The sequence below is a fragment of the Medicago sativa genome, chromosome 5 (genome assembly GCF_051527215.1).
Source record: "Medicago sativa cultivar Bolivia chromosome 5, Bolivia_mono, whole genome shotgun sequence".
Classification (NCBI taxonomy): domain Eukaryota; kingdom Viridiplantae; phylum Streptophyta; class Magnoliopsida; order Fabales; family Fabaceae; genus Medicago; species Medicago sativa.
In genome coordinates, this window is record NC_140753.1 from 43,701,481 (window position 1) to 43,715,752 (window position 14,272).

Below are 14,272 nucleotides of genomic sequence, written 5' to 3' on the forward strand. Positions count from 1 at the left end.
TCATATTGTACATGAATGGTACAAGATACAAAATTAAACTTCCTTCAGATGAGTCTTAAAGCGACCAGTGACTGCATATTGAGCATCATTGGAGGAGTTATTTGTAGAAACAAATGATATTGACTCAGTCCACTATGGAATGAATCTGAGATGAGAACACTAGAGAAAACTAGTGAAGAAGCAAGTTGATAAGATGCTTGCTAGTTGAGAACCCTTAGTGGGTAAAACTGTTTCCAGAAGTGTTAATTCATTGTGATAGTACTGCAGCTATTACAAAAATTGAGAATCGTTACTACAATGGCAAGAGACGATTATTAAGGCATGAACACATAAAGAATTAGAGAGCTAGCTACTCTCAAGAGGAACAGTTGAAGTAGATCATGCACGTACTGATAAAGAATTAGTCAATCCTTTGACGAAAGGAATTACTAGAAAGAAAGTCATAAACACATCCAATAGGATGGGACTAATGCCCAAAGGTCACAAGTGATGGTAACCCGACCTACGTGACTGGAGATCCCAAGAAATAGGTTCAATGGGTAATAACAAGTCATGAGTGATAGAACATGCTATGAGAAAAATTAAGAAAGCATGAATCCTGCAGCGACAGAAGGATGAGATAATAGAAACTCTTAATGAGATCTATACTCTATGTTGAGTGGAGTACATAGCTACAGGAGTACTCTTGGTAGACTCACCTATACGAATGTGGAACTGAGGCCGGTTCCTATGGGATTCGGGGTAGAATACCTAGAGCGTTCATTAAAACTGGGATAGACGTGCAGGACCATAAACGCACGGGCTTTTAGAATACACCTTATGATAAGGTTTGTGTGTGGATTCTATGTCTGAGATAGAGTTCAATGTTGTAAGCAACTCTTGTTAATCAGAATTTTACTCGCTATGCAAAGGTTCGAGTTGTAGGCGACACCTTTGTTTACTAGCAAATCTTATGGAGACGTTTTTTACGTTATTTCTGAAACCATTTTTTAAATTCAAGTGGGGGATTGTTGGAACATGTGTGGAAATTGAGTTAAAATACAAAACACAAATTCTCATGTTGGGTAGAACTAGTGTTGTGTGAATTGAAAAAAGTGGAAGTCCCACATCGGATGGAACACACACATTAGTAGTGTTTATATAGTGGGGGTGTACCTCTAATTATTGGGGGTACATAATTATGTGAATGAAGTAAGCACTAGAGAAAAAATATATACTGATATATATTTTATTATTGGGAAATGATAAATTAAACAATTAATTTAATCATTATTAGAAAGTGCTTTCTTAGTCCCCAAGTTTTGCTAAAATATTTTGGAACGAAATCTATAATATTTTGGAACACAATCTAAAATATTTGGGTAGGCAATCTAATATATTTTAGTACTTATCTGAAATATAGTTTGGTACATAATATAATATAATATATTTTTGTACTCAATATAATATATTTTGGTACTCAATTGAGATATTTTTTGTACTAGATCTAATATGTGAATTATTTGTTCCCAAAGTTTCTCACTTATTAGTTGTGAATTTTCTCTATAAATAGAGAGCTCACAAAGTGCATTCTACACACCGAAATTCACAGTTGATGCTTCCTGTGTCTTTCCTCTCTTCTCCCTCCTTCGACTTGTGTTGACAAGTCCTTCTCCTTTTTCTACTCATTTCTGTCCCTTCGGAATTAAGAGTGTTCTTAAGACCATATAGTCCCTTGTCGGCATATTGTCCCTTCGGAATCAAGAATGGTCTTAAGAGCATAGCCCCTTCAATTATTTATGACTTTTCACAATAAATAATATTTTAAGATCATAGTCCATTTTCGGTATAATAAGAATGATCTTAAACATATATATTCTTCTTCAATTCATGAAGAAGTTAGATGTTAGAATGGTCGTAGCACCATATTTGAGTGGTTGAAATACCATATTGATATTTGGAGATGTTAGAAATTAGAATGGTAGTAACACCATATTTGAGTGGTCTCAACACCATAATAGAGTGGTTATAGTACCATATTGGTTTCAGTATTAAAAGAGTGGTCTTAGTACCATATTGAAGGTGTAATTCTCGAACAGTTTTCTACAATGCAGTAGTTAGCTGCACAGTTGTAGCTGGGCTTGTTTTATCCTGGAGGCGGCGTGGTTGATAGTCTGCCTTGCACAATTTTGGGCAGTGCCACGAAACGTCTTAAAGAGAGCGACCTGATCGTGACTCAACCTAGTAACAACTTCGGTAGAAAATAGAATTTGGAAAACCAAAATACAACCATTTGGGAATCCAAAAACAACAATTTTTATTTATATGATTGTTGCTTCTGCCGTTCATTTAGTTTGTTCTGCGTGATGAGTGATGAATTCATGGAACCACTTTTCATAGTCGTATTCATCACTTCCAATTCTATTTAATTTGTATTGTTGTTGTGGTTACTGTGCATATTCAATTGAGTGGGAATTATTATTATTATTATTATTATTATTATTATTATTATTATTATTATTATTATTATTATTATTATTATTATTATTATTATTATTATTATTATGTCGCATGTCGACCTTAATTTTACCAAAGAAAGGCAAATTGAAATTGTGCTCAAGTTGCTTACGTTCACATTAATTAATGGAAAGAACCGGGCCTATAAATTCTTGCAGTGTGAATTATGCATCATCATCAATTCTAATTACAATTACAAATAGCTAAAATAGTTAATAGTGCTTTATGTATTCTGATTCTCATTATTATGATACATGGTAGTGCTGGTCATGAAGAAGGTGGTACTTGTATTGCTCGTAAAGCTTCCTACGGTTATGATAAAACATTCGTAGAATGTTTCTTGTGGCACCAAAACTGTTTGATGAACGGTCTCAATTGCGACCTCTCTGTGAAGTTTTGCACTCTTCATAACAGGATGGAAGCAGCTGCCACTCCTGCTCCTAGTGCAGAAGCAGTTGTTGATGGTTAGATGGTTGAAGAGAAATTTAAATAGAGGCATTTTAAGTGTATTTAGAGATAATAAGACAAAAATTAACAAAAAAAAAAATTCATAAGTTTCCTCAATCAAAATTAATTCTATATGATGTGTGTCTTTTGTCAGCTAGAAATCAAACTTTGGTTTAACACATTGTGAGAGTATATCTTCTTTGTCTATCAACTCAATAAGTGCGTGACCTTTTTAATATATATATACACACGTGTGCGCGCGCGTGCACGCACGCATGTGTGTTTGTGCATGTTGAAAATAATATTTAACACAGAGATTATTTACAAATTGTTAGAGATCATAAAATATAAAATTAATATTAAAATGATACAAATATAAATTAAATTTTTACTTTTACAAACTTTGATTACACACTAAATGTCTTAATATATTTAGAACAACCGGCATCAAATTAGAATGATAGGAATCTGAAGGCAAAAAGAATTTAAGATTCAAATAACCAATTAAATAGCTAGCATTGAAATTGAACTTGCAATGTGAACTATATATGACTCCTCATTTACATACCACTTGAGCTTCAAGGGAATATGTTTACTAAATTTGACATGCGAAAACATTCATATAATGTTTCTTGTGGCACCAACACTGTTTGATGTACTGTCTCAATTGCGACCTCTCTCTGAAGTTTTGCACTCTTCATAACAGGATGGAAGCAGCTGCCACTCCTCCTCCTAGTGCAGAAGCAGCTGCTGATGGTTAGATGGTTAAAGAGAAATTTAAATAGAGGCATTTTAAGTATATTTAGAGATAATAAAACAAAAATTAACAAAAAAAATTTCATAAGTTTCCTCAATCAAAATTAATTCAATATGATGTGTGTCTTTTGTCAGCTAGAAATTAAACTTTGGTTTAGCACGTTGTGAGAGTATATCTTCTTTTTGTATAATCAACGCAATATGTGTGACCTTTTTAATATATATATATATATGTATATGCGTGTGTGTGCGCACGCATGCATGTGCGTTTGTGCATGTTGAAAATAATATTTAACAAAGATATTATTTACAAATTGTTAGAGATCATAAAATAAAAAATTAAGATTAAAGTGATACAAATATAAATTAAATTTTTACTTTTACAAACTTTGATTACACACTAAATGTCGTAATATATTTAGAACAACCGGCATCAAATTAGAATGATAGGAATCTGAAGGCAAAAAGAATTTAAGGTTCAAATAACCAATAAAATAGCTAGCATTGAAATTGAACTTGCAATGTGAACTATGTATGACTCCTCATTTACATACCACTTGAGCTTCAAGGGAATATGTTTACTAAATTTGACATGCGAAATATTTTGTTAGAGATCTTAAAATAACAAAATAATATTAATAAAATGATACAAATATATATTAATTTTTTATTTTTACAAACATTGATTGCACACTACTTGTCTTAATATATTTAGAACAACCAACATCGAATTAAATTGATAGGAATTTGATAGCAAAAGGAATTTAAGGTTCAAATAACCAATAAAATAGCTATCATTAAAATCGAACTTACAACATGAACTACGACTTATCATTTACATACCACTTGAGCTTCAAGTGAACATGTTTACAAAATTTGACGTACACAAATATTTTCAAAGACAAAACTATGAGGCCTAATACAGGGTCTAAAGCCCTTTCTATCTATATCTATCTGTCTGTCTATTATTATTAAGCTTGCATAGTTCTTATGCAAGTATTGTGACTATGTTGCACCTCTAAAAAAGCTTTCTCACACTATTAATAACTTGACATCCTCTCTTATTTTATGCATCTTTAATAAATTGATTAATTCTATATATCTTAAATTCTTAGTCCATTGATATCCATATTGTTGTTGTTTAACTTCATAGCAGTCCCACCATATTAATTATTGTTATCAAAATTAACTATTTAATTTTTCATATCATCAATATTATAATATAAACCATTTTGATTTTTTCATATTTGTCCAAGTCATGAGGAAAAATATGAAAGATGACTCATGAATATCTATAGCAATATATTTATGTGTGCATCAAAATAACAACTCATCTCTTATATGTCATATTTTTATTTTATTTACAATATTAGACAATTGTATAATAATAATAATAGAGGATTGTGTCTATTTTATTTTTGTGGTGTTTTGTAAGAAGGAGAAAATCTGACAGTGGTTTAGTATTAATATAGAAGCATATTACATGTTTAGTTAAGTGCTATACTTATATTCCTATTCCATTGTTGTTACATAACTATTCATTTAGTTTCAGTTAAATAATATTAATAAGATAATATACACTACAATTTTAGCCACACAATTAATCAATTAATTAGTTACAAATTTCAATAATGTCTATGGTCATATTATCATTTTTTAAAGATATTGTCATGTTATTTCAAAAAAAATATTAACTTTAGCACATGAATTACCTTTAAACTATAATTTGATTCATATTCATTAACTTTCATTCCTTAAATATGACTATTCTTTCACTCATTGCATTAATACAAAATTTTAATAATAAGTTAGTTGGTTATACTTTCATATTCATAGTCATGATCATTGTGTGTATAAATATGTAGTAAGACTTTGAGATCTTTTCATCATACCCTCCATCCCAACAAAATGAGTGTCCATAGAAAATTAAAAGAAAAAAATGGAGTAGGAAGAAAGGGCTCAATGGTGAAGTTTTGGATCATCATTACTTTTTTCAAAGGATTTTTGGATGGTACTCTTAAATTTTGTATGATAGCTTTTGTTTCTCTTTCGTACTCTTCACACACTTCTTGACTATTTATTAGTTTTTGTCGGGGATCCCTAAATGCCTATTGGATTGGATGACAGACAGGGACCATATTCGATTGCCTCGTATAGAAGAAAAAGAATAAAGTAAAGCTTTCATAAAGGGAAAGGAGTGAATTATTTGAATACTTCTTCCTCTTTCCCTTCTTCTCAAGCTCTTACTCTTAAATTTTGTATGATAGCTTTTGTTTCTCTTTCGTACTCTTCACACACTTCTTGACTATTTATTAGTTTTTGTGGTAGACAACAGTGACTCAAGTTACTCTCTTATATGGATATAGATTTACCAAATATTTCACTTTCTTTTTTTCTTATTGATGATATAACATTTATTAGTATACATTTCCATCATTTTTCTTATTTTATTTTATCTTTTAGTATGAATAATTGTTTCATGTAGATGAGTAGAAGAGGATAAAAGAGACTGATATTTATGTTTTTGGTGCATCAATAGTATTCACACCAATTTAATATGAATAATTTTTTCGTGTAGATGAGTAGAAAAGTATAAAAGAGATTTATATTCGAAAAGCCTATGAAATTATATATATATATATATATATATATATATATATATATATATATATATATATATATATATATAGAGAGAGAGAGAGAGAGAGAGAGAGAGAGAGAGAGAGTCAGGGTCCGTTGACACCTGTCAACGGATTCGTTGAAGGAATGAAAATATCTAACCTAATATCCTTTTGCAATTACAAATAAAAATATGTTCGTTTGAGTTCCAGTAACTGATAACATAGACAAACCTCATAAACGAATGTAAATCTCAACAGTATGGGAATAAAAGAGCAAGAATTGTAGAAGCTTCACATCAAGTACATATGAGATCTGATGTGGATCTAGTGAACTAACGAGAGTTGTTGGATGAAATAAAATCAACGGATATAATTTGGTGTCAAAATAAAGTTTGACACCTGATGTCAACGAATCATATCTCATATATATATATATTAAAAACCAATTACCATACGTGTACTAATGTAATATATTAAAGATGACTTTTTCATCATATTAAATTAAGAATAATTATTAACATAAACAAATAATTTAGTTTCAAAATTTTACTTTTTTCTTTGAATCATAATATATATATATATATATATATATATATATATATATATATATAATTAAAGAAATATATTTTTAGTTGTGTCAATATTTTAATTTATTGCATGTTTAAAAAATTAATAATATTTTATAAAATTGACAGCCGGATAAAATCTATGTTTTTTAATAATTGAGGAAGAATGAAATTATTATTAATTAAGTGATACTAATATTCATTTTACTGCCGTCCAAGAGTGCATTTGAACTAGTCCTATACATTTTTTTTTTGTTGGAACAAATTGAACCTATTTCGTATTAAACTTTGTTTTTTTTTTGAAGGATCGTATTAAACTTTGTTAAAAAGTGCTTACATGACCATTTAATATTAAGCTGGAAGGTCCAAAGAGTGTTTATGTATCAATCATGATTACTTGCATACATTTTCTTTTTATTATTTCTCAATTCAATTAATTTATAAATATTTTATAAACAACTTTGTCAATCAATCAATCGGAATATTTTGTTTCATACTAAGACTGGATAAAACATCTATAAACCCTACTACATTGTTTTGTGAAATATAATGTCATTATTCTTTATAGTGTACCACACTCGTAAATTTTTATATATTAAATTAATATGAAAATAATTATTGCAAATTTTTAGAATTATCCAACAATAACTTATCTAACAAGTGTTAAATATGCTAATATAAATACAAATTGAAAAAAGAAATACTTTATTTTAGATTTAATCACCTGCCATATAAACCATATTAAAAGAGATTTATGAGAATCTCAATCCAGTAAATATTTAATGTAACGGAAAGGTAGATTTTTAAGAAAAAAATGCGTGTAAAAAATATATTGACAAAATTTGTCTATAAAATGAACTCTTCACGACCAATTAAAATGTGTCATTTCTTAGTTTAAATATCAAACACACCCACCCTTATTTTGTCTCTCTGTTTTTTGTGCTTTAACCATGTCGAGCGGAAAAAAAACTCAAGGTCGCCAAAAGATTGAGATGAAAAAGATTAGCAATGAAAGCAACCTTCAGGTGACTTTCTCAAAGCGCCGTAGTGGGCTCTTCAAGAAAGCTAGTGAGCTTTGCACCCTTTGTGGTGCATATATCGCTCTAATTATATTCTCACCTAGTGAGAAGGTCTTTTCATTTGGTCACCCAAATGTTGAAACGGTCATAGATCGTTATCTCTCTCAGGTCCCACCCCAAAATGATGACATCATGCGATTCATAGAGGCTTACCGTAATGCTAGTGTGCGCGAGCTCAATGATCTATTGACTCGTATGAAAGATGCATTAGACATCAACAAGAACCGTGCGAATGATCTGAGCCAACTGCGAAAGAATAACGGGGCTAATTTTTGGTGGACTTGTCCATTTGATAGGATGAATTTTGTCCAACTTGAATCATTCAAGAAGCCTTTGGAGGATCTTAAAAAACTTGTTGCACATTATGCTGATAAGGTTGAAATCCAGGGTACTTCTACCCAACCCCTTCCATTTTTTGTTGAAAATGGTTCATCCTCTAACATATCGTTTGAGCATCAGCCAAATCTTGAACAAGATTCGATCCTAGCAGAATATTTACATAACCCAATGTTTCAACCTCATTTATTTGGCTTCAATAATATGGGAGGAGAAGGTGGGCATGGTCCTCATGAGTTCTTTTGATCAGAGTCCTTAGATCCACCTTAAGATGCTCCTGTTAATTTATGCTTAATATTTTATGTTTCATGATTTTTAAATTAATTTCAATTAAAGCACACAGACTTAACTAGTTTCATGTATGTGACCTGGTAAAGACTGAATCATAGTGGTGTTATTGTATGCATTATTTGAATAAAGAGCATCTTATTTATTTATATTTCCATATATCTCCAAAACATTCATTAATCATTTTAATTTCAATGAATCAATGTCATTCCTTTGTTATTTTTCAATCATCTAGTTGGAAGTTTTAAAATTACAATCAAATGAAAACAAAGGTGGACGGGGGAAGAACAATGAAGACGTGTGCTAAAATTAATTAAATCTATTGGACAATTTACATTTTGTATTTTTTTTATTCTATCCATTATTAAATATGTAAGACACTAAATATGTGTACCTCCACCATCCATCATGTTGTGGGGGTCTAACCAATTAGACTCATCCCCTATTGGTGTTATATATTTTAGGCTTAAATATGAATTTCGTCCCTGTAATATAGGTGTGTTTTGATTTTCGTCCCTGTAAAAAAAAAAGTTTGAATTACGTCCCTGTAAATTTTTTTTTGTTTGAAAATGGTCCCTGGGCCCACTGTAGCGCTGATGTGGCATGGCATTCGCCACGTGGCAGTTGCTGACTGTGCAACTTTTGCCACGTGGCATTGACGTGGCGTGCCACATAATATTCAATTTTAAAAAATATTTTAAAAATTCTGAAAATTGTTTTTAAAATTAAAAAATATGAAAATAATTTTAAAAATCATAAAAAATTACCGAAAAATCTGAAAATAAATTTAAAAATCATAAAAAATTTCCGAAAAAAATCTGAAAATTATAAAAAATTTCCAAAAAATCTGAAAATAAATTTAAAAATCATAAAAAATTTACGAAAAATCTGAAAATAAATTTAACAATCATAAAAAGATTTCAAAAATTTTAAAAATTTTAAAATTTTTAATTTTTAATTTCAAAAACTTGAAAAAATTCGAAAACTTGTGTGTCATGCCAGCAAAGTTGATCTATATATGATTATGATAACATTATACATATATGAATATGACAATTTTTACTTTAAAAGGCTTGTTATTTATTATTTTCCCCGCATATTCAGTTAATTAAACAAGTAGAAGGGGGTTATACGAAAAAAGTTTCCTGTCAGACTTCTGCTACATCTTTCTTGCCCCATTAGTCTTTCTTAATGTTGCGCCTTACCTCATGATTATTTTAAAAAAATTGAAATTTTCGAAAGTTTAAAAATATTTCGGATTTTTCAGATTTTTAAATTTAAATTTTCGAAAATTTCGAAATTTTTTTGAAGAATGTGAAAAAAATTTCCGAAAAATTTTAAAAAATGTGAAAATTTTCGAAGAATGTTGTAGATAAGAATTAATTTTTTCCCGAAAAAATTTTAAAATTTTTTAAAAATTAAAAATTCCGAAAAAATAAATTATAAATTTTCGAAATTTTTTTAAATTTTCAAAAAAAATTTAAAAATTATAAATTTTTTCCGAAATATTAAAATAAAATTTTTCATAATTTTTTTTCTGAAATATTAAAATAAATTTTTTTTCGGAAATTTTTTCTGAAATTATGTTTTTCGAAAAAAATTTAATATATAATTTTCAAATTAAAATATTTATTTTTCGAAATTTTTTTATGATTTTTAAATTTTTTTTCAGATTTTTCGGAAATTTTTTATAATTTTCAGATTTTTTTCAAAATTTTTTATGATTTTTAAATTTATTTTGGGATTTTTCGGAAATTTTTTATTATTTTTAGATTTTTTTTGGAAATTTTTTATGATTTTTAAATTTATTTTCAGATTTTTTAAATTTAAATAAATAATTTTCAGAATTTTTTTTTATTTTTTATTTTTTAATTATGTGGCACGCCACGTGGCAAAAGTTGCAAAGTCAGCAACTGCCACGTGGCCAAACCCTTGCCAACTCAGCTGAACAGTGGGCCCAGGGACCATTTTCAAACAAAAAAAAATTTACAGGGACGTAATTCAAACTTTTTTTTTTACAGGGACGAAAATCAAAACACATCTATATTACAGGGACGAAATTCATATTTAAGCCTATATTTTACATAAATTTTAACATTATGATGATGGATTAAATTAAAGAGGCTAGTTAATTTCAAAGGCTTCACAATATGTAAATTTTATTGTAAATTCTCATAGACTTTTTTTTTTCCCGTTATGACTTTCTATGTGTTGTGTCTCCTATAATCCAAAATTTTATTCATCAAAAAAACGACTTCGATATACACATACGAACAAGGAGACCATTTTGTTTATTAAATAAATACTTTTGACTTAAGGTTAAAAAAATACTTCATTCGGTCCTATTTATAAAAAATAATTATTTTCTTTTAGATTGAATAATTTACATATATGATCTAGAATCTAAAGCAAATACATAATTTATTCATTGTATCTAAAAAATTAATTATTTCTTGTAAAAAGAATAGGAGGGATTATATCAAAATTTAGAAAACAATTAATCTATATGTACCTAACACCAATGAAATTTTGGTTTGACATGCATACAAATTAAATGAGTGCTAGCGTCACTCGTAATTATGCTTTTAACTACTTCATGTTTTGACTAATTATGTAAGTATTTACAGTACCCAGGAGCATTAGTCGGTTGGTAAGGTACATTGCATTATAAAAGAGCCAACGTTTGAACTCTGAATTCTTCAATTATTCACCTCAAGGGGTAAATATTATGCCACTACACTACTTGACCAATTTTTTTTCTTCTAAATCTATGTATTTATTATTTAAATTAATTAATAAGTTTTATAATATATTAAATTAATAAATTTAATATTAAATAATGCTATTCTATGTCATTAATCATATCGTATTAAACTAAATGGAAAAAAGAACAAGATATATTAATAGTTCCCTTAAAAAACTTAAATCATAGAAAATGTTGACTATGGCTAGATTGGATTTTATTATGCTATAAAATTGCATAAGATATTATGGCAACATTAAATTGTTTATACAAATTATTTGGCTTTTTTTTTTCATTAATAGTATCTTATATAGTGATATCCTTGTAGAGTTGTAGTAGTTTTTGGAACCGTTACATCAAATCTTTTGTGAATACAGCTCAGAATTCATATCAATAAACTTTGATGTGTGGAGTAAGGGTCAGCGACAACCAATAACCAAATAAATCACAAGCAATGACAACATTGTAAAGCAAAATCACAATTGAATCGAAGAACATAAGATCAAAGAGTACTAGAGAAGAGGAAAAACACGCTATTGTTTATTCAATTCGGTCCAAATTGACTTACTATGAGGGAGAGAGCAGCTCTCCGTTCCCCTAATCAAGAGAGTAATTTTTCACAATGATTCCAAAGGAATTACAAAAATTAGTATACAAACCTAATTCTCTAAACAAAGTGAGTTCATCAAAGAAAAAGAATTTTCTAAAGAACAAGAAGAAAACAATGTTTTGAAGAAAAAATCTTGTCAATTAAAAATCTACACAACTAGTTTCGTAAAGTCCACTGAAACCTTCCTATATATTATGTGATTTCAGGTAAGTATTTTTTTGAAAAATTAAATGAAAACTTTTTTATTCCAGAAAAGAATACAAAAATTAATCAAAGATACAAATATACATATTGTAACCAAGGTTGTCAAAATCGGGACTTTACTTCAAGTTCGAAGGGAATAGCGAAATCAGGACTCGTAAAATCGCAATCAGAATCGAAGGATTTTACTCAAGGACTTTTGTAGAATCGATATAGGAAATTGTTAAATCGCAATCAAAATCGATGGATTTTACCAAAAAATAATAATACTAAATATATGTTATAAATAGTTTATAGTCATAAATGACTTTGTTTATAAAAAATCGTAAAATCGCAATCAAAATCCATGGATTTTGCTTATTTTAGGATTCTACTATGGATTTAAGTCGTTGAAGGTGAAGAAAGTCGCAAAATCCTGGATTTTAGGATTTAAATCGGGATTTTGATAACAATGATTGTAACAAATATAGACATCTTTAGATCTTTTGCTTTTAAAATAAAAATCATCAACCTCCACAAAACTCAAGTCATAGTAATTATAAATCCAAACTTCAAAATGTTTAGTTTCGTAAAGAAGGATTTCCTATAAATAACTCTAACCAGCAAGGAACCAACGAGCTATAGGTACCCAAAACGCTACTAACACTTCTTTAAGGAAGGCCTTCTGACAGTATAGAAAAAACCATGGTACTTGGACAATGGATGCCCAAGACTTATGGTTGGAGATAGAAAAAGCTATTTTTTTTTCCTTTAGAGAAAAATAATGATGTCCAGTAACTTTTGATAATAATGGAAAAAACTCAGGTCAAATGAAAAAGATTTTATTGGTAAGATAAACTCAGCAAAAAATAATAGAGTTCATCACAGAGAAGGATCAAAAAATAATTTAACAAGCATCAGTCAATTGCATGATAGTAGATTTGAAGTAATATTCAAACCTCGGCTACGTGAGGTTAGACAAGAATTTTTAGGAAAAAATTTCTTTATCGGATCAAGAAATTAAAAAGTTTATGTTTTATACTTAAATGAACTCCCTATCAAATCTTAATTTATATCCCTTGAAAAGGATAAGTGGATATGGAATAAAAGGGTCTGATTCAGAAACTGTACAAAGGTATGATACACTCCTTGCTTTATCTAACAACTTCAAGACCTGATAAAGTTCAGAGTCTGATGGTGTTCAAAAGCTATTCAAGTCAGAGCCTCTGAGTGAGTGAATATGATGGGAATCAGCATCTGAGCCTCTGAAGGTTAGAATCTGATTAATTGACTCTGATGACTCATATAAGTGGAAATGTTTTATAACTGTCTTATTGACACTTGCCCCACTTATATGGAACAAATATGAGGATAGCTAAATATTTTCTAGGGTTCAGGTGGATCTAGAAAGTTAAGAGACATTGTAATGTTCTAATTTTTAATTTAAATTTCAGTTTTTATTTCAATTAAGTTTGTCTTATTAATTTTAACACATGATTATCATAACTTTGCATGTTATCAAAATTACAGGGGGTGAAAGTGCCTTAAATTTTGAAATTTGATGCCATGAAGGTCCAAAAACAACGAATTTTCAAATTATAAGGTTGGAATCTAGAAAAAAATTGCAGGGGGTAAATCGCTAATATTACAGGGGGTAAATATATATTAACCCATTTAATTAATTAGCTATCATGCTGCAGTTAATTGGTGGACCTATAAGATAATTGAGACTATGATTATGGCTTGATCAAACCTTAATTCTGGTCTTCCAATCTTTCAACCTTTTTGTGCTTTATATTTTTCTCGAGTTTCAACTCTTTGAATGATATTACATTAGATTTAGGTTGTTCAGATGCTTGAGGCTTTTAATATGATTTAATCTTTTCTCTCTTTTTCAAATAGTCAGATCATGTAGTTAGTCTGCTTTGGTTTTTCAAGAATGTGAACCATTTCAATAGATTTACTTTTCGAGTAACCAATGCCTTCTTCATTGTTCCTACAAACACCATAAATTGTTGGAACAAGAAAGGTCTTGTACAATTCCTCTAAGGTTTTGATGATAACAAAGTATTGAAGAACAATTGGACATACTAATATTGGTTCAAGTGTGCAGATCATATAATATATCCATCAAGTATTGAACAACTATG

The 14,272-nt window shown here is 29.1% G+C and overlaps 1 protein-coding gene across 3 annotated transcripts; it reads left to right on the top strand.

Annotated features, from left to right (window-relative positions):
* Positions 1-7,836: 7,836 nt before the first annotated feature.
* On the top strand, positions 7,837-8,547 carry LOC146922297 (agamous-like MADS-box protein AGL62). Of its 3 annotated transcripts, none has more exons than XM_085710825.1 (2): positions 7,837-8,392; positions 8,456-8,547. In XM_085710825.1, exons 1-2 carry the CDS (start codon positions 7,837-7,839, stop codon positions 8,545-8,547), a joined length of 648 nt encoding a protein of 215 aa, XP_085566951.1. The 3 variants fall into 3 exon arrangements, with proteins under 3 accessions (XP_085566951.1, XP_085566952.1, XP_085566953.1); XM_085710826.1 differs by having other exon boundaries at positions 7,837-8,353; positions 8,453-8,547; XM_085710827.1 differs by having other exon boundaries at positions 7,837-8,319; positions 8,419-8,547.
* Positions 8,548-14,272: the final 5,725 nt, after the last annotated feature.